This window comes from Mirounga leonina, unplaced genomic scaffold (assembly GCF_011800145.1).
Source record: "Mirounga leonina isolate KUSES-001 unplaced genomic scaffold, KU_Mleo_1.0 Mir_447, whole genome shotgun sequence".
NCBI lineage: Eukaryota > Metazoa > Chordata > Mammalia > Carnivora > Phocidae > Mirounga > Mirounga leonina.
This window is the reverse complement of record NW_023270757.1, coordinates 181,836-209,820: the sequence shown is the minus strand read 5'-3', so window position 1 is coordinate 209,820 and position 27,985 is coordinate 181,836. Positions and strand designations below refer to the sequence as shown.

The following is a 27,985-nucleotide window of genomic DNA, read 5'->3' as shown; positions in this document are numbered from 1 at the left end:
TGTGCTTCTCCTTTCTGCAGCTGCTGTTCCTTTTTCAGATTCTGTCCCCACCTCAGCTTCCCCCCTTGTTCAGTCCCTGCTGATTGTGTTGCCTCTTCTGCCTCAGCTTCTTCTTCTCTTGCGCTTGTCCTTTCTGCAGCTGTTACTCCTTTTGCAGACTCTGCCCCTCCTTTGCTTCCTCCTCTTTCAGTGTCTGCTGATTCTTCTGCTTTCTGCTGGTCCTGCCCCTGCTTTTCCTTTTCCTACTGATGCTTTTTCTGAGTCTGTTGCTCTTTCTGCTAATGCTGATATCCCTTCTGCCACATATGTTGATCCAGCTCTTTTGCTTTTCCTTGCTGTTTTACTTTTTTACACATCATTTCTGGCTCCCTTTGAACTTCACTTTTACATGGCCCTCCGTGGCTACTCAAACCCTGACTGTGCCTTATGGCTCCCCTCGTAATTGCTCCAGCGTCTCATCATTTCCATTTCAAATTAGCCCCCTCCTGGGGGAAAAAAAAAAAAGATTCTGTTAAAGCCGTAGTCGTACATCACAGGTAGCTGGTTAGCCTGTGGGTTAGCTGTACCATTGGTGCTCACCTCGGGAGTGGTCAGCCACGGCCCAGGCTGCAGAGGGCAGGTGCTAAATCCCACGGACAGAGTGTGACCGCTGGGGGCCACAGGCACCGAGGGACTTGATGGTCGTTGGAAGGGACTGTGCCTGAGTGGGCAGTAATTCTCTCCTTTTCTGCAAGTGGATCGAGGAGGGAGGGAGGGAGAGAGAGAGAGTAATGAGGCAATAATGTAGTTAAGTTACAGTTTTTAGAAAGTTGAATGAAGTGTCTATAGGAGAGGTTGGAAGACAGGTAAGTAGAAATGTGGAGGCAAATAAGAAAGAGAAGAACAGAGGGAGCAAGCTTCTGTAACAGGTGGGGTTGAGGTGGAGAGCACAGACTTGAAGGCCTGACCGCAGTCGAAGGTGTGCTACCCAAGTCGTTTGGACCGGGAAGAAGCAACGTTGGCGTTTTCCCCTCACGGTGCTGCCAAGATGTTTCATTAATTTATTCATTCCTTTCTGTTGCAGGTCCTGAATCTGTGCCTCCTTCCCTTCTCAAAGTTGTGATGAAACCCATTGCAACGGTCGGAGAAAGCCACCAGTATCCTCCGGTGAACTGGGCCGCGCTCCTTTCTCCACTTATGAGGCTAAACTTTGGTAAAATATCAAGTGTTTTTCGGCCTTGAGACTCTGCCTTTAGGATGTGACCTGAATAGAAAAATAGATTCTGGGTCACTGTTGGTGGTGACTGGATAGACCTTTGGGATCTTGAGGTTTGTGTTCTGGGATGGAACAGCTGGGTTACTTCCACTGAGTCACTTTCTAGATCACTGAGGCTAAGGCGGAGGAGGTCTGAAGACATAGACCAGATGCACCCGTCAAACAGTACTTGACTGAAGGGTGCGTGTTGCTGTCTGTGTGGTGCAGGTCCCAGAACGCCTGGTTTGATGGTCGTCACACTGCATTGTCAGAGAGCTAGGGTTCAAGGAAGCACCTGTGGGAAGGTGCATTAGTTTTCTGTTGCTGCTCTAACACGTTACCACAGGTTTAGTGGCTTGAAGCGACGCAAATTTATCATCTTATAGTTCTGTCGATGAAAAGTCCAACATGGTTCTTGGCCAAGCTCAAGGTATCAGCAGAGCAGCATTCTTTCCTAGATGCCCCGAGGAGTGCTGTGGTCTCAGTGTTTTTGTCCCCCCGAAATTCATATGTTGAAATCCTAGTCCCTAGGGTGATGGTATTAGGAGGTGGGGCCTTTGGGAGGTGATTAGGTCATGAGTGTGGAGCCCTCAGGAATGATTGGTGCCCTCGTAAGAGAGGCCCCGGAGAGCTCCTTATCCCCTCCCGCAGTGTGAGCACACAGCCGGAGTTGGTAGTCCACAGCTGGGTAAAGGGTTCCACCCGAACCCAACCATACCGGCACCCTGATCCTGGACTTCCCGCTATCAGAACGATGAGAAGCAAATTTCTGTTGTTTATAAACCACCCGGTCTGGGATATTTTGTTAGAGCAGCCTGAGCAGACTAAGGCAGAGAGAATCCATTTCTTTCCCTTTTACAGCTTCTAGAGGCTGCCCGCATTCCTTGGCTTGTGCCCCCCCTTTCTTCATCTTCAAAGCCTGCAACAGAGAGCCAAAACCTTCTCACACTGTCTTCTTTCCGGTTCTCTACAACCAGGCAAGGCTTTCCACATTAAAGATTCATGTGATTAATGGGTCCATTTGAATAATCCAGGATAATCTCCCCATCTCAGTGGTCCTTAACCTTAATCACATCTGAGAAGTTCCTTTGCCAAGCAAGCTAACATAACATATTCACAGGTTCCAGGCATTAGGATGTAGGCATCTTTGAGGGCTGTGATTCTGTTTACCACAGATACTTTGTGATGAGAGACAGAGGGAATGCACATGTCTCATTCGTCCACAGCAGCCTCTTTTATGGAATTAGCAGAGGCAAATTTAATCCCACGTACTTGCCCCCCCAACATGCACCTCAAGAAAAAGAGTGGGGAGAATAGTTTTTTTTAACAGTGCTATATTAACAGTGTGTGTGTGTATTTGCAGGGGGTGCTCTATTATTTACAGTAAGGTGCTCACTCACATAGGATATACAGAAAGATTTGTAAACCGTAATTTATGTACAATTGAAAGGATACTCAGAGATGATTTTGACTATACACAATTTTTCACTTAAATGCTTTCATTTGAACCTAATAATCTCTATAAGATACGATGTCACCATACCACGTTTCTGGAGATTTCATTTGAAAAGTATGTTCTCCTGAGCCTCCCCTGTTTTTGTGTGCTGTATTAAAAATGTTTGTGTTTTAGTAAAATTCCTTAGAAAAAAGAAGAAAAGGTCTGGTTGGGAAGATACGCCTGCTGATGGGGATCAGGCTACTAAAGAGACTGGATCACTAGAGAATGTGGCCACATTTTTAAGTCTTTTCAGATCTAAACAGATTTCTCTATGTGCTGAATGCATGGGGGGGTGGGGGGAGCCTTTCCCCTCCCCCAACAGAGACAGAGAGTTTATCCAGAATTTTCTCAAGTTTTTGAAAGTATTCGGTTCTTCAGATTTCTTAGGACATCCTAAGAGAGATTTCCTGAGCTAGATCATGGCCCTTGCCAGTTCTGAGACTTAGCGCTCTGCTGTCTGTGGGTACATTCTTTGCTTCACAGTGGAAAGATCACTTGAAGTATCTTTTGGTTCACTCAGGTTCTGTTAGTGGGAGAAGTCACACAAGCAGATGCTTTGATTTGAGACACAGAAGCCTGAAAATGAGTCCGAGAAACAGCTGTATTATCCATATTCTTCTCTTGCAGGAGAAGAGATACAGCAGCTCTGCCTTGAAATTGCCACGACACAGGCACCATCATCCCAGAATGCAGCTGCGCTCTTGGGACTGTGGGTGACACCACCGCTGGTCCACGGCCTCAGCGTATGTAGCCTTTACGGGTGTTGGGCAACAGGCAGATATGCTTCTCTTGGGCGAGAGGAGCGTTCATTTGGGAGTATGTTCTCAAAGTCAAGAGTGGGCAGATGTGCTTTTGTAAAACCTGGGGGCTTGGCAGTAGCTGGCCGGCAGACGGAGAGATTGTGTGATTCAGAACTCTGCCCTCGCTGTCGGCGTTCATGCTTTCAGCTCCCGTTGATTACGAGAAAGGAAGAGGATGGTCAGAGACATTAAAGTTCTTTCTCCAGATCATACAGCTAGAAAATTGTGGAGTTACTGAAACCTAGGCTTATTTATATGATATACATTCTGTTGGTTCAGTAGGTATTAAGAGAACAGCAAATCCGTATAGAAAAGGCAGCAATTCAGGTGGGCCTTGAAGGCTTGGAAGGGTTTTATTGGGCGTTAAGTTAGAGGCACTGGGAGGATATAGGTGGGAGGGGTGGGTGAAGAGAGTAGAACATCTCTGCTAGGGTGTTTGGCTTGAGCAGGGCGCTGAGGAAGAAGTGACCCAGCCCAGTGTCTATGGTAGAGAGAAGGAGCCAGCACCTTCCAGGGTATAGGCTAAGGCTAAGTAGGAAAAATGGGCTAAGATTGTTTAAAAATATGAAATTAGCAAACTGTATAATTTTGAATATATTCCAAGCTAGGACCTCCCCCCACCAAAAAAAAGACACCCGCATTCCATGATTCCTTAGAGGTTTACCAATTGATTATAAATTAAATGATCTCGTTGTTACTCTTCAGGAGGCTTTAATTCCTTGAGAACAGTGCAAAGTTCTCATACTAGTTCCTTAGTCTTTTAACTTGAGTTCCTATCCTGTTTTTTTTTTTTTTTTCTTTTAAGCTCTGCTACATATTCCGATGCTCTTTAATTGAAGGGGGACATCACTGAGGGCTGTGTCCTCTGTGTCAACAATTATCATGAGCTGCCTGCTCCAAGCACCTCCCATCTAGCTGCCAGTACCCAGTACTTGCTAGGTACTTGCGACTTGTAAGCACTCAGTGAGCACTTTCAGACATTAGACTAATCTCTCTTCAATTCTGACCGATTTTTTTTTTTTTTACAACCTTGAGTTATAATTTATATTCCATAAATTATGGCTGTGTTAAGTATACAATTTGGTGAGTTTCAGTACATTTATACATTTTCATCCATCACCAATAATATTTCCATCACCCCCAAAAAGTTGCATTATGCCAATGTGGAGACAATCCCCACTCCTAGTCTCAGACCCAGGCTACCTCTGATTGGCTTTTTGTCTCTATAAATTTTCCTTTTTTTAGAGGACTTTCCTATAAATTTCAATTTCATATAAGCTTTAGAAATTCTTTAGAAAGGAATCATACAGTATGATTCCTTTCATGCCCAGCTTATTTCACTCTTGAGAAGTAGATTTTTTTGTTTCCATTTTACAGGTTGATAAACTGAGGCACATTGCAATTAAACAAAGTTTATATTGCTAATAAACAGGAGTGAGTCCAGCTGACTCCAAAGTCTGTGTCCAAGCCACTGTTCTATGAACCCCTCCTTCCTTTTGAGTCAGGTATACTTCGAACAGCCTGTTTTGTTTACCTCAAAAATCTTTCTAGAATTTAGTTATCCTTACACTTCCCTTTTAGATCTATTACTTTTTTTTTGCATTTGTGATTGTGGACTTTTCTTATTATCTACGTTAATGGACAAATTAAGTTTGTGAATTCATTTTCTTAATTATTGTACCTTCTCGTGTACAAAAAAGATCAGGAATGGCATGTTCTTTCCAATGAACCGTTCGGCTAACTCCTGCAACCATGCTGCTATTTTTATGAAATTTACTGGGCTTTGTCGGGTTTTGTTTTTTTTTTTTTTTAGACCTACTTCTTTTGGACTCGCGCGCTCCTTTAGTAGCATACTTATGTTGCAGCCTCCTCTCTTAATGTGTCTGGCACAGAGCTATTTCGAACCGTGCCCCTTTTCAGCTCTCATGACCTCCAGGAAGCCATGGTCATGTCCACAAGTTCAGCTGCTCTTCTGTGGTCAGAAGTGGTCCTGGCATGCCAGTTCTTTTTATTCCCTTATGCTTCCCAGAAGAGGAAATTAATAATATCAGATATTCTGGTGAGTCGATTTCCTGCAGATGAGCCTTTCATCTTCAGGATTTTTTTTTCTTGCCAGAGAATGTGACCTTTTAAGACTGAATAGGAATTGTCATGTACGTTGAGAAGCAGCATATTATTCCCCTCCCTGAAAAGATCCACAGCTTCAGCTGGGTAGTTCACAGATGGATTGGCAGCTACCGTATATACACATGAGTCACCCTGGATCACAAGTCCCTGCAGCGGCAGCCAACATTGCATGCATTGGTGACCCGCTGGACCATGAGGCTGGGGGAAATGAGGGGCAAGGAAGTAACTTGAACCTTTCTTCTCTCATTCTACCCTCAAACACAGTGATGACCTCGAGGTTTTGAGCCCTGCGGACCCAGACTTGCCTGTTTCTGACCTCTTTTGCTTTGCTTCCAGTTGAATATCAAGAAATACCTCCTGGTGTCTACACCTCTGTGGATAAAACATGTCTCTGAGGAACAGATCCTGGGCTTTGTTGAAAATGTAATGGTGGCAGTTTTTAAAGCAGCTTCCCCACTTCCCCATCCTGAGTTATGCACGAGTGCCTTACAGGGGCTGAGCCAGGCCATGAAACTGCCCAGCCCTACCCACCACCTCTGGAGTCTGCTCTCTGAAGCTACTGGGAAAATTTTTGACCTTCTGCCAAATAAGATTCGGGTGAGGAACAAAAATATTTACATTCCTGACAATTTATGTTTGGGACTTTTGAAAGCCCTTTTGGCAAAGCAGGGAGGTGTATGTTTTAAGAATGTGGTGGGTAGGCTAGGAAGAAATAACCACATTTTTTCACTAAGAATGGGTTTGCTTCCAAGATCTAAATTGAGGTTGAATATTTAGAACCAAGGTTTTGAGGAAGCTTAGATGCAGGTTAACCAATGCTACACCAGGAAATATGCTCTTGGGCCTCTTCTCAAATGCAGAAGACAAACAAGCTCAGAAGTGCTTCCACGTTACACCTGGAAACTCTTTGGGCACATTGTCCAGTATTTTACTTACATCAAGTGACGTAATCCTAGCCTTTCCCCTCCCCCAACAGATTCCTGAATTGTAGTTTTACAAAGAAATTAAAAGAATCTGTTTGGAATGATGGATTCTGATAAGAGGGGAAAAAGTACAGCCACACAAATAAACAAGTACAGCCAAACAAATAAAATAATAGGAAAGATGGTTTTTGTTTTTTTTTAAAGTAAGCTCTGTGCCCAGCGTGGGGCTTGAACTCATGATCCTGAGATCAAGGGTCGTCTGCTCTACCGACTGAGCCAGCCAGGTGCCCCAGAAAGATGTTTTTTTAAAAATGATAACATATATTTGGTTTGGTTAAAATCTCATAAGCTGCTGTTCATGGAGAGAAGTAAAGCTAATAATTCGTCAGAACACGGAGAATGTATCTGTTATGTTACATTGTATTTTGACGTGCTTGTGATTTTTCTTTACCAGAGAAATGATCTAGAGCTGTATGTCAGTATAGCAAAGTGCCTCTCAGAAATGACAGATGATGAAGCCAATCGGGTTGCCCAGATTACTGAGGTAAGACCATATCTATATATTTATTTCCATTATTGACGTGGGAGTTACAGTTGAAGAGGTGACTACAGTATCCTTTTGACTGAAGCTAGTTTTGCTTTATATTTGTTAGTGGATAATTTGAGGAAACTCTCTGTTACTGTGGGGTCTCGTGTTCAGGCTAGTGGTATGGATGGATAGATGGATGAACAACTTTTTAACCTAATTCCACTTTGTCAAGAACATTTGAGTGTCACCTGTGGGCAAACATAAGTACAGGACAACATCTTCAATACAAAACCCGTAAGAATGGGAATATTCTGGCTGAAGAACTTTCTGGTGCATGGAAGGCATAAATAAATAGTTTTGTTCTTTTTTTTTTTTTTTTTTTTAAGATTTTATTTATTTATTTGAGAGAGAGAGCACATGAGAGGGGGGAGGGTCAGAGGGAGAAGCAGACTCCCCGCCGAGCAGGGAGCCCGATGCGGGACTCGATCCAGGGACTCCAGGATCATGACCTGAGCCGAAGGCAGTCGCCTAACCAACTGCGCCACCCAGGCGCCCAGTAGTTTTGTTATTAAATTTATTTTCTTTCACCTGGTACTTATCCTTTTGTAATGAAGAAAAGTGGCTATTTGAAAAACAAACACTATTAGCCCAGACACAAGATAATTAACAAGTACTCCCGCCCCCCCCCCCCTTTTTTTTTTAAGATTTTATTGATTTGTCAGAGACAGAGAACACAAGCAGGGGGAGCGGCAGGCAGAGGGAGAAGCAGACTCCCACTGAGCAGGGAGCCCGATGTGGGACTCGATCCCAGGACCCTGGGATCATGACCTGAGCCGAAGGCAGACGCTTCACCGACAGAGCCACCCAGGCGTCCCAACAAGTACTTCTTATATCCACACCCAAAGGATGAAGGAGTAACATACGAGTAAAGTTGCACATTTAGCTAGTATAATACATGTCTTGTTAGATTTGAATTGCCTATAGATAGTGAATGATGTTTTTTAGTATAAGTATATCCCAGTGGACATACTTCTACAAATGGCAACCCTACACACCAGATAATAGCAAAGGTCTAGAGAAATGTGAGCCCTCACCCAGCTGGTGAACCTCTTACCATTTATTTCACCTGATGACAGGTTTGCCTATTCAGTTGAATCCTTGAATTTCGGCATCGTGTAGCAGTGATTCTCAAAATGTGTTCCCTGGACCAGCAGCATAAGCATGGCGACTGATTAGGAATGAAAATTCTGGAGTCCCACTTCAGGTCTACTGAGTCAGAGGTGGGGCCCAGGATCTGTGTTTTAACAGTCCCTCCAGATGATTGTGCTGCATCCTGAGGTTTGAGAACCCCTATTAGAGTATTTGGAATATCAGCATTTTGGAGATTAGTTTGTTTTAAGCAAAGACAAGCAGTCTAAGGAAATGCTTAAGAGAATGGACTGTAGAGCCTCACTGCTGGGGTTTGAAATCCAGCTCTGTAATTTACTAGTAATGTGACCCTGGTTACGTTTCATAATCTCTCTCTACCTCAGTTTCCTTATCTATAAAAGGGAGATATTAGCACCTACCGCCAGAGCTGTTTTGAGAGTTACAATGACTTAATCCATGGTAAATTCTTGGAAAAGTACCTGACATAAGGCTAGTACTCAGTAAGTATTTATTATCCTAATGATCATATTCCTGTAATTTATTATATCCTATTATTAGTATTATATTCATGTAATATAGTTGGAAGTATTGCATATAATTCCCTTCGTTGTACCTGCAGCTGAAGGTTGCTGGGTTACTCACCTGGGTTCTTAAAGTACCAGTTAGAACATTTTCGCTAGAACTTACTGAAGAGTGTTCTTATGTCCCCAAAAGAGTTAGTGCGTTTTACTGAGTCTTTTCTAGAAACAATAAGGTAGTGTAGGGTTCATACTCCCTGAGTTTCAGTTCTTAATCTGCCACCTCAAGCCATGTGACCTTAAGCAAGTTACTTAACCTCTGTGCTTCCGACTATCATCTACAAAGGAAGGATGGTGGTAGTGATCTGCATAGGGTGGTGTGAAAATTCAGTGGTTCACATAGGGCTTCTCACACTTTCTGGTGTCAGGACTACTTTAGAGTCTTAAAAATTGTTGAGGGTTCCAAAAGACTTTAATTTAAATGAGTCATAGCTTTCAGTATTTACCATATTAGAACTTGAAACTGGGAAATTTAAAAAATATTTACTTAAAAGTAGTAATAAGCCCATTGCATCTTAACACAAAGAAGAAAAATTTTTGAAAACAAAATAAATAATGAGAAAAGTGGCATTGTTTTCCATTTTTTGCCAATCTCTTTAATGTCTGGCTTAAAGGAAGTCTCTTTAATGTTGGATTCTCAGAGCTGCCGCTTCAGTCAGTCTGCTGTGATGTTATTTTGGTGAAGTATGTGGGGAAGATCCAGCCTCATACAAGTATGTCCGTAGAAAAGGGAAGAGTGTGTTGATAGTTTCAGATAATTATGGATATCTTTTTTAAAAATTTTTTTTGATGTTGCAACAGAACTCAACAAATGGTGCTTCCTTCAGAGTAGTTGCAGTATGTGCAGTCTGAGTCCCTATCAGTGAACTTCACATAGTCTGTTGTATTAAAATCCATTGGTCCAACTTGCGCTCTGGGTCTGATATCACAAAGTCATTTGGAAAATACCAACTCACTGACTTTTGAAAATCTTCCAAATGTTGATGCATTTCATTATACAATGCAAAACACCACATTTGTTGAAATCATCAGAGAAGTCTTTTATGTATTGGGAAGCTGCCAACTCATAGTAGCAAATACAAATTTTCCAAAACTTTAATTTTTCGCTTGAAAGCTCAGATTTTATCATTGGCAACAAATACTGTCAAGTATTTCCTTGAAGTGACAGTCTCACTTTCTTTTAGTTAAAAAAAAAAAAAAAAAAAGTCTGTCAAATACTCAGTTTGAATAACCATCATTTGTCCATCAATCATCCTTCCAACTAAATGGTGTTCCATAAAAAGTGACTATTTCAGCTCACAACCCAGACTTACAAGTGTTTTTCCTCGAGACAACCGTAATACTTGGTTCTGCAGCAGAAGTCCCTTATGCATGCTTGCCATTTTACCATCCCTGCTGTTAAAAAGATGTGTACTTGAGGGTGAAGGTTTAATGAAACTAATAATTTTTATTGTTTATAAGGGTATTTTAAATAAAAGTCATTTTAAAAAATTGCAAGTAGCTGTGAAAAATATAGTGACTCTTACTGTGGTTTTTGGGCAATTGTGAATATAGCTTGACCTCACACACCCTCTAAAAGGGTCTTGGGGTCCCTCGGAGGTCTGTGTACCGCACTTTGCGAACTGCCGAATTAATACATGTTAAGTGCTTAGAATGGTGCCTGGTACATAAGTACTGTGTTTTTTAGCTATCATCATCGTATCATCATCATTATTATTATTTGTGTGTTTGTACAAAATATCATCACCAGTTAGCCCCTGAAATCCCTGATGGTTTTTAGGAGAGAACAGAAGGTGACATTATAACCCTCTGTCTGTATGTACATTTTAAAATACAGCACACAGGCATATGGGTCACGTGCTGCAGGAAATGAACGGTTTTAGCATTTAATCCACTTTCAACTCACCCTTTCTGTTTTGTCCTTGCCCCGAGGTTTTATAATGACTTCAGCTAATTTAATAGTAACCGAACAATTTGCTTTTTTTCAGAGCAACCTAGAAAAGGCTGCCTTTGTCAGACTGTACTTGGTCTCTCAAGGACGATTCCCCTTGATGGGCTTGATGGACATCCTCAGCGTCGCTGTTCGGCACCGGGAAAAAGACACGGTAGCCTGGATGGTGGTGCACAGCCTGTACCAGGCACGGATTGTAAGCCACGCCAACACTGGTAAGGCCAGCCTGGGGGGGCCAGCAGGAACAGAAAGACCTGCCTGCCGTCCCTCTTAACCTGTAACTGGTTCCTCAACTTAAAAACGGGGTTAGTGCTACTTGACCCAGGAGAGCTCTTGTTACCCCAAACGAGGAGCACCTTAAATGAAAAGATCAGTTACAACTCATGACCTCCACCCTGGAGATGGAACTGGATCCTGTGGGTGATTTTTACATTGTCTTTAGCTCTCCAGGCCCTCGAGTCTATAAACGAGTGTATCGGGTTGATTCTGCCTGCTTCCGTTTCCCAACTAGGATGTCAGTCGATTTGTCTGACGTTTTCAGGAAAATGACTTTTAGGTGGTTACTTAACAAACAGAGAAAAAGAGGAAAACAATGACAACGAAATTAAATTGTTATTCTATAGAAGAACTGCTCAGGGGGGTGAGGGGAATAAAATCGGGGCACCCTCACTACATCCTCAAGCCAGAAGCTCTAGGCCTGTAGCTCTGCTAATGAATCATACGGTGGAACTTTTAGACTATCGTAGACCTTTATTCTTGAGTAATAATGGGCTACCCCATTTCTCCTCCCGTGCCTTTGGTCACATTGCTTATAGTATACCTACAGTTCTGAATGGCACCTAGCTTCAATCAGGCATGGTGGGGAAGCCCTAGGGACCCCAGGCAAATTACTTTTATTTCTGGATTTTTTTGTATCTTCCTCATCTCTTGTATCTTGAAGGTGTTTGTGTTTCTGTTTTTTAAGATTTTACTTATTTATTTGACAGACAGAGACACAGCGAGAGAGGGAACACAAGCAGGGGGAGTGGGAGAGGGAGAAGCAGGCTTCTCGCTGAGTAGGGAGCCCGATGCGGGGCTCGATCCCAGGACCCCGGGATCATGACCTGAGCTGAAGGCAGACGCTTAACGACTGAGCCACCCAGGCACCCCACATCTTGAAGGTTTTGAGAGAAAACTGGCAGACATAATTATAATAACCTTTTTGAGACCAGATAGGAAATTTTGATTTATTCTCCTCTTTGACAGTTGACATTGTTGTCTCATCTTTGCATCAATGCCTGCCTGGTGAAAAATGAACCTGTGATGAAAAACTAGATTTTTTTACTCTAAATCAAAAGTGTATTTATCAGGGAGAAATCTAGTAGGTATTCCCAAGGAAGCGGGAAGATACGTGAAGTAAACTGAAATTTGATATTGCCTTTGGTTTTAACTAGCTGGCCTCCCAGTTTAGTTCCTGTTTTCCTCTGACTCACTAAAATTTGACAGCTTTCTCAAGTAGGCTTTACTGTGCTGGGAATCTCTTTTTTTTTTTTTTTTTAAGATTATTTATTTACTTGACAGAGATTCAACGAGAGAGGGAACACAAGCAGGGGGAGTGGGAGAGGGAGAAGCAGGCTTCGCTTGGAGCAGGGAGCCTGATGTGGGGCTCGATCTCAGGAGGCTGGGATCATGACCTGAGCCGAAGGCAGATGCTTAATGACTGAGCCACCCAGGCGCCCCAAGGAATCCTCATTTTTAAAAAATAAAAAAGGGAGAATATTTATGCTGATGTTTGTTCTCCAGTTACTGTATAATAGCCGGTTTTTATTTTTCTTCTCATGTCTTTGGGATAGGTTTTTCTCTTTGATTTGGGCATAAAATGGGAACATTGAAGTAAAAGAAGACCATAAAAACAACCAGTTATCCAAGATTCAACATCACTGGCTAGCTGGCATGTCAGATTTCTCCTAGTGTGTTTAATGTTGAGAGAGAAATTCCAATAAGTGCATTGTATCACTAGCGGGTGCATAGTTTTGAAGAGTAAATTACCTTTTGAAAATAAAAGCAAAACTACAGTCATCTGATAAGAATAGCGTCAAAGAGCTCTCACCCGCAAAATCACAGGTCTCAGGGGTGGCAAGAGGATTTGAAACTGCTTCGTGCGATCCTCCGCAGGTGTTCCGCTTTAGTTATGGTGGCTGGTACTGATCTGTTGTACATCTCATAGCAAAACCATGGTCTGGTAAGAAAACATCCCTTTTTGTTTCAGGTGTGTTGAAGAGAATGGAATGGCTCCTGGAATTGATGGGTTACATCAGAAATATTGTGTACCAGTCAACATCTGTTCAGAACGTGGCTCTCGATGAGGTACAATCCAGAGGAGTCATTTGTGGCTCCTTTAAAATGTAGAACTTAACGTTTGCTCTCCCAAAAGACAAAAAAGTTGCTGCTTGCCCTTCCCCCCCACCCTTCCTTTTACGTTTGGGTAACGCTGGTGATAACTCTCTGACGTCACAAGGAAATGGATGTTCGTGCCTGGCTCTTGGAGACACCCAGGGCTGCCCTTAGAAAAATATTTTCAACAGAGTAAGTGCCTTGAAAGGCGGCACACAAAGGGCACTAGCCGATGCGGGAACCCAGGGTTCTGTGTACTTGGGTTTGACCCCACAGAGGAGATGAGGTACAGGGCTCCGGCCTCTGCACTGGCCCAGAGAGTGTCTTCAAATGTCTGGTTTGACGGGGTTCCTGAAGTGTATGCAAGTAACCTGTGTTTGCATCAATACTTACGTGCATGAGAGGCGTAAAATGATGTGTGACCCCCAAAAGGTTAACAACTGATACTGGGTAAATTAAAATAGCAAAAGTTTAATAAATAAAAGGAAGATAGCACTTTCCCACTCTTCTTATTTTCTTGACTTTGCTGCCAACTGTGTACTTTTTAGTAGTAGAATTTTTCTGTAGGCATGTTGCACAGGTATCCTGTTTACTGTGTGAGTGGAATTTGTATAACCTGGGATGTTGTTTGAGATTCTGACCTGCTTTTCTGAAGAGTTGCATATATTTTTGAAATTTTATCGAGTGAGATTGTGAATTTTAAGAAATTAAGGACTACTTTTTAAACATTTTTTTTAACTAGCAGAATCTGTCATCCTTTTCTTCTGATCTCCTAAGTTTTTGTTAACTTTCTGTTTTCTTATGAAAATCTTTTAAAACTTAGAAAATACAGATAAGCAGAAAGAAGTGTAATTTGAATCACAGTAATCCAACAACTCAGAGGGGCCCCTTGTTACCACCATTTCTATAAGAGTGTAGATTAGTCTAAACTCTGAATGGATGGATGGATGGATTGAATGATTGATTTTATTTTTTTTAAATTTTATTTATTTATTTGACCGAGAGAGATACAGCAAGAGAGGGAACACAAGCAGGGGGTGTGGGAGAGGGAGAAGCAGGCTGCCCGCCAAGCAGGGAGCCCGATGTGGTGCTCGATCCCAGGACCTTGGGATCACGACCTGAGCCGAAGGCAGACGCTTAACGACTGAGCCACCCAGGCGCCCCTGATTGATTGATTTTAAAGATTTTATTTATTGACAGAGACCGTGAGAGAGGGAACACAAGCAGGGGGAGTGGGAGAGGGAGAAGCAGGCTTCCCGCCGAGCAGGGAGCCCAATGTGGGGCTCGATCCCAGGACCCTGGGACCATGGCCTGAGCCGAAGGCAGACACTTAATGACTGAGCCACCCAGGCGCCCCTGAATGGATATATTTAAAATGCATGTGGAGACATATAGGCTGAGAAGGTGGCAGAATATGAGGACCCTAAGCCCACCTCATCCCATAGATACAACTAGATAACACTCATGTCAGTGTAAATAACACAGGAAATGACCCGAAGGCTGGCAGAACAAACTCCTCAACTAAAAGTAGAAAAGATGCCACATCAAAGAGGGTAGGAAGGGCGGAGACACGCTGGGGAGCTAAATGGACCACGGGTGTGGAGAAGGGGAAGAAGAAGGCTAGCACATTGGGGAGCCCACGTGGGGAAGATGAATCTCCATAATATTTGGCTTTGAAAACTAGAGGGGGTGAACTTTAGTGAGTTCTTACAACCAGCAGGACTTAAAGCCTGCAACTTTAAAAATCAGCAGGTTGGGTTCTGGGAGAACCTGGCCATTGAGAGGAAACTGAGTCCCTGCCCTTAAAGAGACAGCACAAGAAACAGCGTAGAAGGAGCACTTTGAAAAATGCCTGGGGCATAAGGAGGAAGAGTTACTCATCTCAGAGCCTCTCCTGGAGGGGTAGTATTCACAAGGAGTCTCCTTCAGGACCAAAGGAGCTAGTAGGTGCCATTTCCCTCCCCTGCCCCCCCAGCATAAACACGTGGCCACCTGAAACCACCTGCAGAAGCCAGTTTAGTGCCCACATTTGCTACCTAACTTGCTTATACTACTCCCTGCCTCCCCACTCCACCACCACCGCCCCCCCAGCTCTGGGGATTTGCCCACCCCAGTTGGCCGTGCCTCAGTCCATGTGCTGTGGATCCCCTCCCCCAGAAAACCTCAAATTTTGCTGACCATGCACTTTGTGGGGCCTCGGCAATGGTGGTGGCAGCAAGTACCCTCTTGTGAAAGATGGGCACACACCTTGCTAAAACTCTGTGCCTGCCTACCCACTCTTTGCAGATCCACATGGGCTGGCCCTATGGTGATGGTAGGTCTTTCACAGCAAACCTGAGTCCACGTTGGTAAAAGTGCATGCCCTACCCTTGTATGCTTTGCGGATTGGCCCAGCCACTGTGGTCCCAGAGGTAGCAGCACGTGCCCTCTCCCCAGGTGCAAACCTTGAGGGCTCTGCACATCTCATGCCCGAGCACATTGCAGATCCGCCTCCTCCAATGTGCTCTTGGCCAAAGCCCATTCAAACTGAAGCCACAAGCCTGGAAAAGTGTGCTCGCGGCCTGGACAGGGACCAACACCACTCCAAAGTGATTCCTGCCCTGGGGAGAGAGAAAGATAAACACCACACTGGTCAGACTGTGGCCCCCGCAATGGGCTGGGGACAGACAGTTCTTCTGATTGTGGGCCCTGCCCACCGATGAAGGCTTCTCAGGGGACAGCACAGGGAAAGTGCTCTGCAGTTTGATGCCATTGCATCTCTGCTGAACACCTGACTCAACTCAACATCTGCAAACACTCTGACTCAACTCAAGCACAAGGCAGCACCAGACTGGCCCACTAACAACATAGGAGGTGTCCCCGAAGTGCCAGGTTCTGGTTAAACGGGAAAGTGCGCTGCAGAGCACTACAGGACCTCTTCTTCGTAAGGCCACTACTTTCAAGAGCAGGAGACAGAGCTGACTTTCAGACACAGAGAGTTAGACAAAACGAGGAGACAGGGGAATATGTCCCAAATGAAAGAATAAGACAAAACCACAGCAAGAGGCCTGGGCGCCTGGGTGGCTCAGTTGGTTAAGCGACTGCCTTCGGCTCAGGTCATGATCCTGGAGTCCCGGGATCGAGTCCCGCATCGGGCTCCCTGCTCGGCGGGGAGTCTGCTTCTCCCTCTGACCCTCCCCCCTCTCATGTGCTCTCTCTCTCTCATTCTCTCTGTCTCAAATAAATAAATAAAAATCTTAAAAAAAAAAAAAAAAAACTACAGCAAGAGTCCTAAGCAAAATGGAGATAAATAATATGCCTGATAGAGAATTTAAAGTAATGATTGTAAAGATACTCACTGGACTTAAGAAAAGAGTGGAGGACATCGGTGACACCCTTAAAGAGATAAAGAAGAATCAATCACAGCTGAAAAGCACAATAAATGAAATTAAAAATACCTTAGATAGAATAAATAGCAGAGTACAGGAAGCAGAAGAATGAATCAGCAACCTGGATGACAGAGTAATGTAAAATAATCAAGCTGAGCAGGAGAGGGGAAAAAAAGTATGCAAAATGAGAATGGACTTAGGGATCTCAGCCACTCCATCAAGCATAATAACATTTGCATTATAGGGATCCCAGAAGAAGAAGAAAGAGAAAAGTGAGTATAAACTTTAATTGAAGAAATAATAGAAAACTTCCCGCATCTGGGGAAGGAAACAGAAATTCAGATACGGGAGGCACAAAGATCTCCCAACAAAATCAGTCCAAGGAGGTCCAACCAAGACACATACTAATTAAAATGGCAAAAAGTAGTGATAGAGACTTTTAAAAAGCATCAAGAGAAAAGAAGACCACACAAGAGAAACCCCACAGGCTATCAGATTTTTCAGCAGAAACTTTACAGACCAGAAGAGAGTGGCATGATATTCAAAGTGCTAAAAGGGAAAAATCTGCAGCCAAGAATACTCTATCCAGCAAGGCTATCCATCCAGCAAGGCTATCATTCTGAATAGAAGGAGAAATAAAGAGTTCCCCAGATAAACAAAACTTAAAGGAATTCATGACCACTAAGCCAGCCCTACAAGAAATGTTAAAGGGGACACTTTGAGTGGAAAGGAAAAACCCTAAGTAAGAATAAGAAAATTAGGAAGCATAAAAGCAGTAAAAATAAATATATATGTAAAAAATAGGCAGGGAATTCACAAAATAAAAGGATGTAAAGTATGACACCATAGACCTAAAATGTGGCAAGGGAGGAGTAAAGAATGGGTTCAAACTTAAGTAACCATTAACTTAATAGAGACTGCTATATGTAGAAGATGTTATATACAACCCTAATGGTAACCACAAATCAAAAACCAGTAATAGATATGCAAAAAGTAAAGAAAAAGGATTCCAAGTATAACACTAAAGAAAGCCATCTTGGGCGCCTGGGTGGCTCAGTCGTTAAGTGTCTGCCTTTGGCTCAGGTCATGATCCCAGGGTCCTGGGATCGAGTCCCACATCGGGCTCCCTGCTCGGCGGGAAGCCTGCTTCTCCCTCTCCCACTCCCCCTGCTTGTGTTCCTGCTCTCGCTATCTCTCTCTCTGTCAAATAAATAAATAAAATCTTAAAAAAAAATAAAATAAAAAGAAAGCCATCTTATGGTGAGAGAAGAGAGCAAAGGAAGAAAGGAACAGAGAAAAACTACAAAAACAACATAAAGCAAGTAACAAATGGCAATAAATACATACCTATCAGTAATAATTTTGAATGTGAATGGACTAAATGCTCCAATCAGAAGACATGGCATGACAGAATAGATTAACAAACAAACAACACCCATCTATATGCTGCCTACAAGAGACTCATTTCAGACTTAAAGACACCTGCAGATTGAAAGTGAGGGGATTGGGGCGCCTGGGTGGCTCAGTCGTTAAGCGTCTGCCTTCGGCTCAGGTCATGATCCCAGGGTCCTGGGATCGAGCCCCGCGTCGGGCTCCCTGCTCGGCGGGGAGCCTGCTTCTCCCTCTGCCACTCCCCCTGCTTGTGTTCCTTCTCTCGCTGTGACTCTCTCTGTCAAATAAATAAATAAAATCTTTAAAAAAAAAAAAAAGAAAGTGAGGGGATGGAGAAGTATTTATCATGCAAAGGGAGGTGAAAAGAAAACTGGGGTAATAATACTTATATAGGACAAAATAGACTTTAAAAGAAAGACTGTAACAAGAGACAAAGAAGGACACTATATAAGCATAAAGGGTACAATCCAACAAGAAGATACAACAATTGTTAACTATTTATGCACCCAACATGGGAGCACTCAAATACATAAAACAGTTAATAATAAACATAAAGGAAATAATCAACAGTAATACAATAATAGGGGACTTTAACATCACCCCACTTAACATCCATGGGCAGATCATCCAAATAGAAAATCAACAAGGAAACAGTGGCTTTGAATGACACACTGGACCAGATGGATTTAACAGACATATTCAGAACATTCCATCCTAAAACAGCAGAATACACATTCTTTTCAAGTGCACATGGAACATTCTCCAGAACAGATCACAAAAGAAGGCCACAAAACAAGTCTCAATAAATGCAAAAAAAAAACTGAAGTCATACCAGACTGATTACCAGCAATGAAATTGAATCAGTAATCAAAAAATTCCCAACAGACAAAAGTCCAGGAGCAGACGGCTTCACAGGTGAATTCTAGCAAACATTTAAAGAAGAGTTAATACCTATTCTTCTCAAACTTTTTCAAAAAAAAAGAAGGAAAACTTCCAAGTTCATTCTATGAGACCAACATTATCCTGACACCAAAACCAGACAAGAGACACCACAAAAAGAGACTACAGGCCAATCTCTCTGATGAACATAGATGTAAAGATCCTCAACAAAAATATTAGCAAACCAAATCCAGCAATACATTTAAAAAATCATTCACCACAATCAAGTGGGATTTATCCTAGGGTACAACGTTGGTTCAGTATTTGCAAATCAAACAACGTGATACATCACATCAGTAAGAGAAAGGATAAAAACCATACGATCCTTTCAATAGATGCAGACAAAGCATTTGACAAAATAGAACACCCGTTCATGGTAAAAAACTTTTATGAAATGGGTTTAGAGGGGACATACCTCGACATAATAAAGCCACATGTAAAAAACCCACAGCTAACATCATACTCGGGGGAAAAACTGAGAGCTTTTCCCCTAAAGTCAGGAACAAGACAAGGTTGTCCACTCTCACCACTTTTATTCAACATAGTACTGGAAGTCCTAGCCACCGCAGTCAGACAACAAAAAGGAAAGGCATCCAAATTGGTAAGGAAGAAGTACAACTACACTCTGCAGATGACATGATACTGTATATAGAACACCTAAAAGACTCTGCCAAAAAACTGCTAAAACTAATAAGTGAATTCAGTAAGGTTGCAGGATACAAAATCAGTGTACGGAAATCTGTTGCATTTCTATACACTAATAATGAAGCAGCAGAAAGAGAAATTAAGAAACAATCCCATTTGCAATTGCACCAAAGATAATAAAATACCTAGGAATAAACTTAACCAAGGAGATGAAAGACTTGTACGCTGAAAACTGTAAAACATTGTTGAAAGAAAATGAAGATGACACAAAGAAATGGAAAGACAGTTCAAGCTCATGGATTGGAAGAACAAATATTGTTAAAATGTCTATGCTACCTAAAGCAGTCTACAGATTTAATGCAATCCCTATCATAATACCAACAGCAGTTTTTACAGAACTAGAACAAACAATCCTAACATTTGTTTAGAACCACAAAAGACCCTGCATAGCCAAAGCAGTCTTGGAAAAGAAAAACAAAACTGGAGGCATCACATTTTCAGACTTCAAGCTCTATTACAAAGCTGTAATTACAAAACAGTATGGTACTGGCATGAAAATAGACACATAGATCAATGGAACAGAATAGAAAGCCCAGAAATAAACCCACAATTATATGGTCAATTAATCTGCAACAAAGGAGGCAAGAATATACAATGGGAAAAAGACAGTCTCTTCAACAAATGGTGTTGGGAAAACTGGATAGCAACATGCAAAAGGATGAAGATGGTCCACTTTCTTACACACAAAAATAAATTAAAAAATGGATTAAGGACCTAAATGTGAGACCTGAAACCACTAAAATCCTAGAAGAGAGCACAGACAGTAATTTCTCTCACATCAGCCATAGCATCATCTTTTTAGATGTCTCCTGAGGCAAGGGAAACAGAAGCAAAAATAAACTATTGGGACTATATCAAAATAAAAAGCTTCTGCACAGCAAAGGAAACAACAAAACTAATGGACAACCTACTGAAAGGGAGAACATATTTGCAAATGACATATCTGATAAAAGGTTGGTGTCCAAAATATATAAAGAACTTCTACAACTCAACAACAAAAAAAACCCCCAGACAATTCAAGTAAAAAATGGGCAGAAAACATAAACTGACATTTCTTCAAAGAAGACACATGGATGGCCAACAGACACATGAAAAGATGCTCAGTATCACTCATCATCAGGGAAATGCAAATCAAACCCACAATGTGATATCACCTCACACCTGTGAGAATGGCTAAAATCAAAAACTCAAGAAACAACAAATGGTGAGGATGTGAAGAAAAAGGAACCCTTAAGCACTCTTAGTGGGAATGCAAACTGGTGTAGCCACTGTGGAGGATGGCATGGAGTATCCTCAAAAAGTTAAAAATAGAACTACCCAGGGGCGCCTGGGTGGCTCAGTCGTTAAGCGTCTGCCTTCGGCTCAGGTCATGATCCCAGGGTCCTGGGATCGAGCCCCGCATCGGGCTCCCTGCTCCGTGGGAAGCCTGCTTCTCCCTCTCCCACTCCCCCTGTGTTCCTGCTCTCTCTCTCTCTCTGTGAAATAAATAAATAAAATCTTAAAAAAAAAAAAATAGAACTACCCTATGATCCAGTAATTGCATCACTGGGTATTTACCCAAAGATTTACAAAAACACTAATTCAGAGGGATATATGCACTCCTATGTTTAAAGCAGCATTATCAACAATAGCCAAAGTATGGAAGCAATGCAGGTGTCCATTGATAGGTGAATGGAAAAAAAAGAGATGAGATACACACACACACACACACAGATATTATTCAGCCATAAAAAAGAATGAAGTCTTGCCATTTGCAACGACATGGATGGATCTAGAGAGTATAATGCTAAGCAAAATAAGCCTGTCAGAGAAAGACAAATACCATACGATTTCACTCATATGTGGAATTTAAGAAACAAAACAGACAAAGGGGGAAAAAAGACAAACCAAAAAAAAAAAAAAAAACCAGACTCTTTAACTGTAGACAACAAACAGATGGTGACCAGAGGGGAGGGGGTGGGGGCTGGGTGAGATAGGTGAAGGGAATTAAGATTACACTTACCTTGATGAGCAGCTGAGTAATACATGGAATTGTTGAATCACTATATTATATACCTGAAACTAATAATACACTGGAATTAAAATTTAAACTAATCCTTGGAATTACAGATATATATAGGACCGGAGACATATATAGGTCCAGACTCTGGTGAGTCTATTTCAGTTCACGGCTGAACATACTGAAAAAATTGTTTTAAAAAAATGCCTAATGATTTGTTGTGACTGACTCCCTTATTCCAAGAATGCTTGTTTTTAGTCTGTCTCCATGCTTACGTTTCAGCATTAATGGAACAAAATGAAGTGTTTGCCACTGAAATATTTAGATTAAATAATGAGAACAGAAAAATAAAATGCATGGGGAATCATTTGTTATTGTTCAAAAGTAGGATCAGACTATACCTCTTTTTAAAAATCCGTTTTGGCCACATAACAATAGCTCTAAATATCCCTTTCCATATCACTCCTGATGAATCCTTTAATCTCTTTGGAGACACCAAAACAGAGGAGTATCTGGATCTCCGTATGATTAGGAATGAAATAAGGTTTCTCCTGCATTATTAGAGCAATAATAATGCAACTGCTGGGCCTTCTGTCTTACAAAAGAGGATCCCGACAACCTTCTGGAGCCTTGAAATGTCTGTTCATTAAGTGTGGAAATGGAGTTTGCTGTTCAGTCCGGTTCCTCTTCTCGGGTGAAGGGGAAGGTCACATTGCATCATCCTGACCCGGGCTGTGTGTGTGTGAACATGGGTGACTCTGAATTGTTAAAACATGTGGCCTAACTTTGATTTTCTATTTCCTTTGGAGGCTTTGGATTTCTTGTTGCTGCTCTTTGCAACCGCAGTGGTGACCTGGGCAGACCACGCGGCCCCTCTCCTCCTTGGCCTCAGTGCTAGCTGGTTGCCATGGCATCGGGAAAATGGCCCAGCTGGGTCAGCTTCAAGCTTCCTTGGCAGGAGTCCAATGCACAGGGTCACTGTGCAGGAGGTTCTCACTCTCCTTCCCAGTAGCATGCCTCTTCTGCTGCAGAAAGAGCCGTGGAAGGAACAGACCCAGAAGGTGAGGTTGGCAGCCGCCTGCGTGTCAGGGCAGGTGGCCCATCTTCTCTTGAGCAATTTGTGCTGTAGAGTTGAGGTTGGAAGTTAAGTGAAACTGGAATCACCCCACGGGCTTTCATCCTCAGCCCCGAATCGCAGCCAGATGCAGAGCCTCAGAGCTTGAGGCTAACTGGTGGCCAAAAACAACAAGGACAGTAGCAGTGACTTGCTTACAGTTGGAGGTGAGCCGGAAAGAAGAGCTTATACTTGCCCTGGGGTATTGAAGGCACATGTGTTCTTGATCCTGGGGGTGAAAGGATGAGTGAGGCTCTGAGCGCTCAGAACGACAGCGTGAGGACGGATAGGAAGGCAAGTCCAAGGCTGCAGGGATCGTAGGACCAGGAGGAGAGGGTGGTGCTGAGCAACGTTGGGGACGATCCAGCACGCCTGGGGGTAGGTCAGGGAAACGGGCATCTGGAACATCCACATTCTTGTAGCACAGGTAAGATTCCTCGTAGCTCATTCGGTCCTATATCCCCGTTCCAAGGGCCCGTCCTCCTCCTGATCTGTGCTCATGACATGGGGAAATTTGTAAAGGTCGTCACCCTAGCCCTCAGGGAAATCCAGACTGTAGGAAGCACCTTTTGGTTTTTAGCGTTGAGGTTCCCCAGGCTACTGGCGTTGTGCGCAGCGTATGGAAACACTGTGCTTCCTCTACTTCTCATTACATGGCTCTGGGCGGCCTTTCGTACAGTCGAGGGGGAGATTCTTTTTTGAATCTCATTTAAGGATTTTTACGAGGTTGAAAGCTTAAAGCCAACTTTTTGTGGCTGATTGTGAAAATCTGAACATTAGTCTTTAAAAATATTTCTGAACTCTGGACCCACGGGTTAGCCGTGCACAACTCCACTGAGCATCTCAATTAAAAGGCCTTTGTTAAGCATTCATATTATCCCAAATCTTGTGTTTGCTGTTTCATTTTAAATCAAAATCAATTCAAATGTGGTATCCCCTTGTGTTTTTTCTGGCCTGGGACACCACGATCACTTCAGACTACGAGTGCAGACATCCTGTGTCTATTATGTACTTGTAGTGCTTGATTTATTTACTTACCAGTCGGATATTATAAAACAAAATTGAGAAAAAGAAAAATTTTTAAAAATTTAATCAAAACAGGGGTGCCTGGGTGGCTCAGTCATTAAGCGTCTGCCTTCGGCTCGGGTCGTGATCCCAGCGTCCTGGGATCGAGCCCCGCGTCGGGCTCCCTGCTCGGCGGGAAGCGTGCTTCTCCCTCTCCCACTCCCCCTGCTTGTGTTCCCTCTCTTGCTGTATCTCTCTCTGTCAAATAAATAAAATCTTTAAAAAAAAAATAAATAAATAAATAATTTTAAAAAATTTAATCAAAACAGAGAATTAGGATTATTTGCTTTCTATCTGACTCTTTCTTACAAGCCAGTTTCTACGTCCAAAGTTAAAATACCTAGTACCTCTGACTAATGTGCATGTTTTTTAGTGAGTCGAGATTGGCAACATTTAGTCATTAATGAAATTACCCTCTATCTAATATAAAAACAATTTTGGCTGTACCCTGGGAGATCAGTCAAACTCCTGAGTAGTCTGAGTTTCTACCTCATTTGTAGAATTTATTTGCAGTTAACATACCCAGCTGTACCTAGTAAATTGTTTGATGCCTTTCTCTTGCATTTCAACTTCCTGTTTCAATTCCATTTGGGCACAAATTGTTCTCATCTACAGAATATCTGATTTTAGAAATGGGGGCTTATGTCTGATGTGTTTCCCTATTTACTACCTGCCCTGTGAGCCTGGGCCTAGATGCACGCAGCATCAGGCAGCAGGATGCAAAGGAGGAGCGCGAGGCTCTGAATTGGCTTGAAATCTGGACTCTGCCATTCATTGGGAGTGCACTTGGGCAAGGTTCTTAACCTCTGTGGTGCTCTCGGAGTGATGAGAGAGAAAGTTCATGGCACACTGGAGGCCTGCTGAGCCCATGTCTACCTCCCTGTTAAAATCCATAGCAGGTCTCAGGGTATTTAGCCGGGAGAGGAGTTTTGACTTTGCTGGGTCATTGGACTAAATGGGAGCTGTGTCCAGCTTCCCCGTCTCTTAGGCCTGGTCCCCTTCTCATCTCCATCTGCCAGCCCTGCACTGAGATGCATGTATGCAGGCCCAAGGGCCGGGTCGCTCTTTTACTAATAGTGGGACTGTCTTCACTGATAACTGCTCTTCCTTTTCACCCTAGTTCATTGACTGGCTCTTGAGCATCATGGAAAGCCCTAACGAAGGCCTCTCCGCAAAATCCAGGGATCTTTTGAAAGGTAGGACTTCCATACCACATGCCCAACATAGGTGAAAGCCGTCCATGGCTGCCTTCGCTAAGAAGCAGCATTCTCGTGTGTATTGGCTCCCGAAGGGCTCATCTGAATTCAGTGTGGAGAAGTAATCTGGAACTGTCATTATGTGGCATTTTGAAGTAGAAAGTGGATTTAAAAAGAGTTCCATGCCTTTAAATTTCGCTTTTAAATAACTTTTAAATGTTTTATTATGACGGCAAACTTTCACTTTAATGAAAGTTTAAAAAATTCGAGAAAGAGCAAAGAGGAAGCCAGAGTCCCATTGCCCAGTGGCAGTTTTGATTATTTTTTTCCTAAGAAGTTTTTGCCCCCTCTGCATATGAGTGTTGTTCTAACACACTTATAATCATTGAGCAACTGAAAAAATACACATAGACACTTTGAGCACTGCCTTTTTTATTTAAAAATTATGTTTAAAGCATTTTAACCTATCCCTGTTTTGGCTTCGTTAATAGTATTTGTAGTAGTGACATAGTATTTTGCCAAGGGAACTGGACGTTTCCCATGCTTTCAGGCGTTTAAATAGTTTTTGTGTTTTTTATACTTCTCTACTAACTTGTTGAACCATGACTGTGGGAACCACAAATAGAGAATATCTTTCTGTGAAAATTACGTACATTATTTTACTCAAACCTGAGACGTCCGTCGGGCGTTGTTTCTGTGGCCTGAGACACCTTGTACCGTCTTTTGTGTCTCAGGACTCGGGGGTCTGGTCCAGCCAATGGCTTCTGTCGAGATGGTCCCTGACATGCTGTAAGATAATGCACTGGGAAGGCTCGGCTTGGGAAAATCACCTCCTGGCTTACACTTGTGATAATTTATCTGGCCTGCCTGGAGTCTTAGCATGACCATATTTTACTCTCAGTATGATACAATTTGTTGGTGGCCAAAAAAGTAAGAATTCCCTAATCAGTTGGTTCTGATCCTTCTCCCTACTCCCCCTCCCCCCCACATATGCGAAGGGCGTGTGTAGGAAGTGGATTGTGATCAAGCACAGAACTTCACTAGGCGTAAGGGCAGTGGTCTGACATACGTTTACTTGATCCGTCCCTAGAGACTTGCTAGGATTGTCTTCATTTGTTTGCCTCAGGAAGCTTGAACTCATTCTTAATGGCCATGGGTCTATAATACCATTGGTTGCTCCAAACATACACTGTTTTAGGTCATGAAGATAGCAAACAACTTGATACTGATGAGGAGAATAGTTATTTGGGTCAAGGAAGTACATGTTCACTTGATTAGATAGTCAAGGGCTTATTAGAGTCACACACAAGAACTGTGTAACTGGCTTCCCTACATTTCCTCCCTATTATATTTTAAATAACATCTCGATATATTTATATTAATATCCTAAAATAAGATCTATAATAAGTGACCTAGAGGAATTACACAGAGCTGCCCTACTCTAAATTGATCCCTGAGAGACCCGTGACGAATAAGAAAAGGTGTGGACTTGTGAGCACGTAGTTGAATACAGATTAGCACAGTCACGCCGGCTCCATTGAGCAACGAGGACCTAACTTCATTGCAGGATCAGTTTTTTATTTTTGTTTCTTACCTTTCAACTAAACATCTGATGGAAAAGTCATATTCATGTAGAAAAATACACAAATCGTTAAGTAGCTTTTTTACAAAGGGAACACACCTATGTAATCATCACCCAGATGAAGAGAAGGAAAAAAATCATCCCAGAAGGCAATTTTTGTTAAACTCTGCCAAATTTTCTGTTAACTGGTTGCAGAATAACTTAACAACAAAGAAACCCTTTCCTCCAGATTTTATTAATCGTGCTCTACTATTCAAATTCTGCCTAAGGCTTGATGAGAATTCTTAGTCTTGAAGATGAGCCAAGTAAGAAAAAGCGAAGTTCTGTTCTGACACGTTTTCCATCTAAGTGACCTTTTCAAATGCAGTTTCACCAAATGCAACAGTGCACTTTACTTTTTTTGTCCCCTTAGCTACCCTGTTGTCCTTGAGAGTTCTCCCAGAGTTTAAGAAGAAAGCTGTATGGACCAGAGCGTACGGTTGGTGACGTTTTGGGGGTAGCCAGCAGCATCCTCAGCTGGATGAGGAAAACCACAGAAATGGAAGAAGGTTTTCAGAATTCATGCCTGGGGTCGTGGAGCCATGATGCAGAGGGTCAAGGGGCATGAAAAGGTGCACACAAAACTGACCCCTTGAGAGGTGCATGCCAAGAGAAGGGGGCATTGCTTCAGTGCCCAGGCCAGTTGGGACTGAAAGTAGAACTTGAATTTTCTTTTCTTTGGCTGGAGTTCAACATGAAGATCTTCCTTGTGGAAACTTGACTACATTATCTTCTCCCCATTAATTCTAGTAAAATAATCTTGTGAATTTTGTGCACATTTCTTCTTTGTTTTAAGGCACGGGGAAGGTTTTGCTGGCAAAGCCAAATGATAGTGGTGGCAGTAACATCATGATCGACTTCGCATGAAGTTTCTAGAGGATATTCGCTGACTCAGTGTTTTCTTACTTTTATTGATAAAACACTGTCTTGGAACTGCTGTCCACATTTAAATAGTAAGCATGGTGTGTGTTGAACATTAGCCAAATCAGATTCATTAGTGGTGGCTATAATTTGCTTATGCTTGGGTCTCTTGAATGCAATTGAAAGTTCCCCAATTCAAAACAGCTTCAACCAAGGAAGAGAATATTAGGTCACAAACCAAGAAGTTCAAGAGTAGATCTGATCAGGTCAGTCAGCTGCATCCAGTGAGTCAAATAGTACCATCAGGGCATAGTTGGGATCACTCCACAAGTTGGTAAGATGGCGACCAGCAACCTCAAAGGTAACCTACCTACCACTTAGGTTAAAAATAGCTCTCCTAGTTTTGTTTTCCAAATATATGGATTTATGATTCCAGGTTTCAGATATTTGTGGTTCACTGTGTAATCCACACTCTGTTCTTTCTTTGCTGAACTTCAGTAAGGTGCCAAGATGCTTACAGAAAAGGGGAAGGGAGGGCGAGCTTTCAGGGCATAGCCACCTGC

At 42.6% G+C, this 27,985-nt stretch overlaps 1 protein-coding gene across 4 annotated transcripts in view; it reads left to right on the top strand.

Annotated features, from left to right (window-relative positions):
• Positions 1–27,332, top strand: part of FOCAD (focadhesin) — a 310,037-nt gene extending 282,705 nt beyond the window's left edge. For 3 of the 4 annotated variants that reach the window (XM_034987918.1, XM_034987917.1, XM_034987919.1), the window contains 9 exons: positions 1,064–1,192; positions 3,360–3,475; positions 5,996–6,256; positions 7,037–7,126; positions 10,827–11,004; positions 13,038–13,135; positions 22,375–22,626; positions 24,865–24,940; positions 26,935–27,223. In XM_034987918.1, coding sequence (XP_034843809.1) covers positions 1,064–1,192; positions 3,360–3,475; positions 5,996–6,256; positions 7,037–7,126; positions 10,827–11,004; positions 13,038–13,135; positions 22,375–22,626; positions 24,865–24,940; positions 26,935–27,008 — 1,274 coding nt within the window. In that variant the 3' untranslated portion in view covers positions 27,009–27,223. Of the gene's footprint in view, positions 1–1,063; positions 1,193–3,359; positions 3,476–5,995; positions 6,257–7,036; positions 7,127–10,826; positions 11,005–13,037; positions 13,136–22,374; positions 22,627–24,864; positions 24,941–26,934 lie in introns of all 4 variants that reach the window. The other variant, XM_034987916.1, reaches the window with a different exon arrangement.
• The last annotated feature ends 653 nt before the right edge of the window (positions 27,333–27,985 follow it).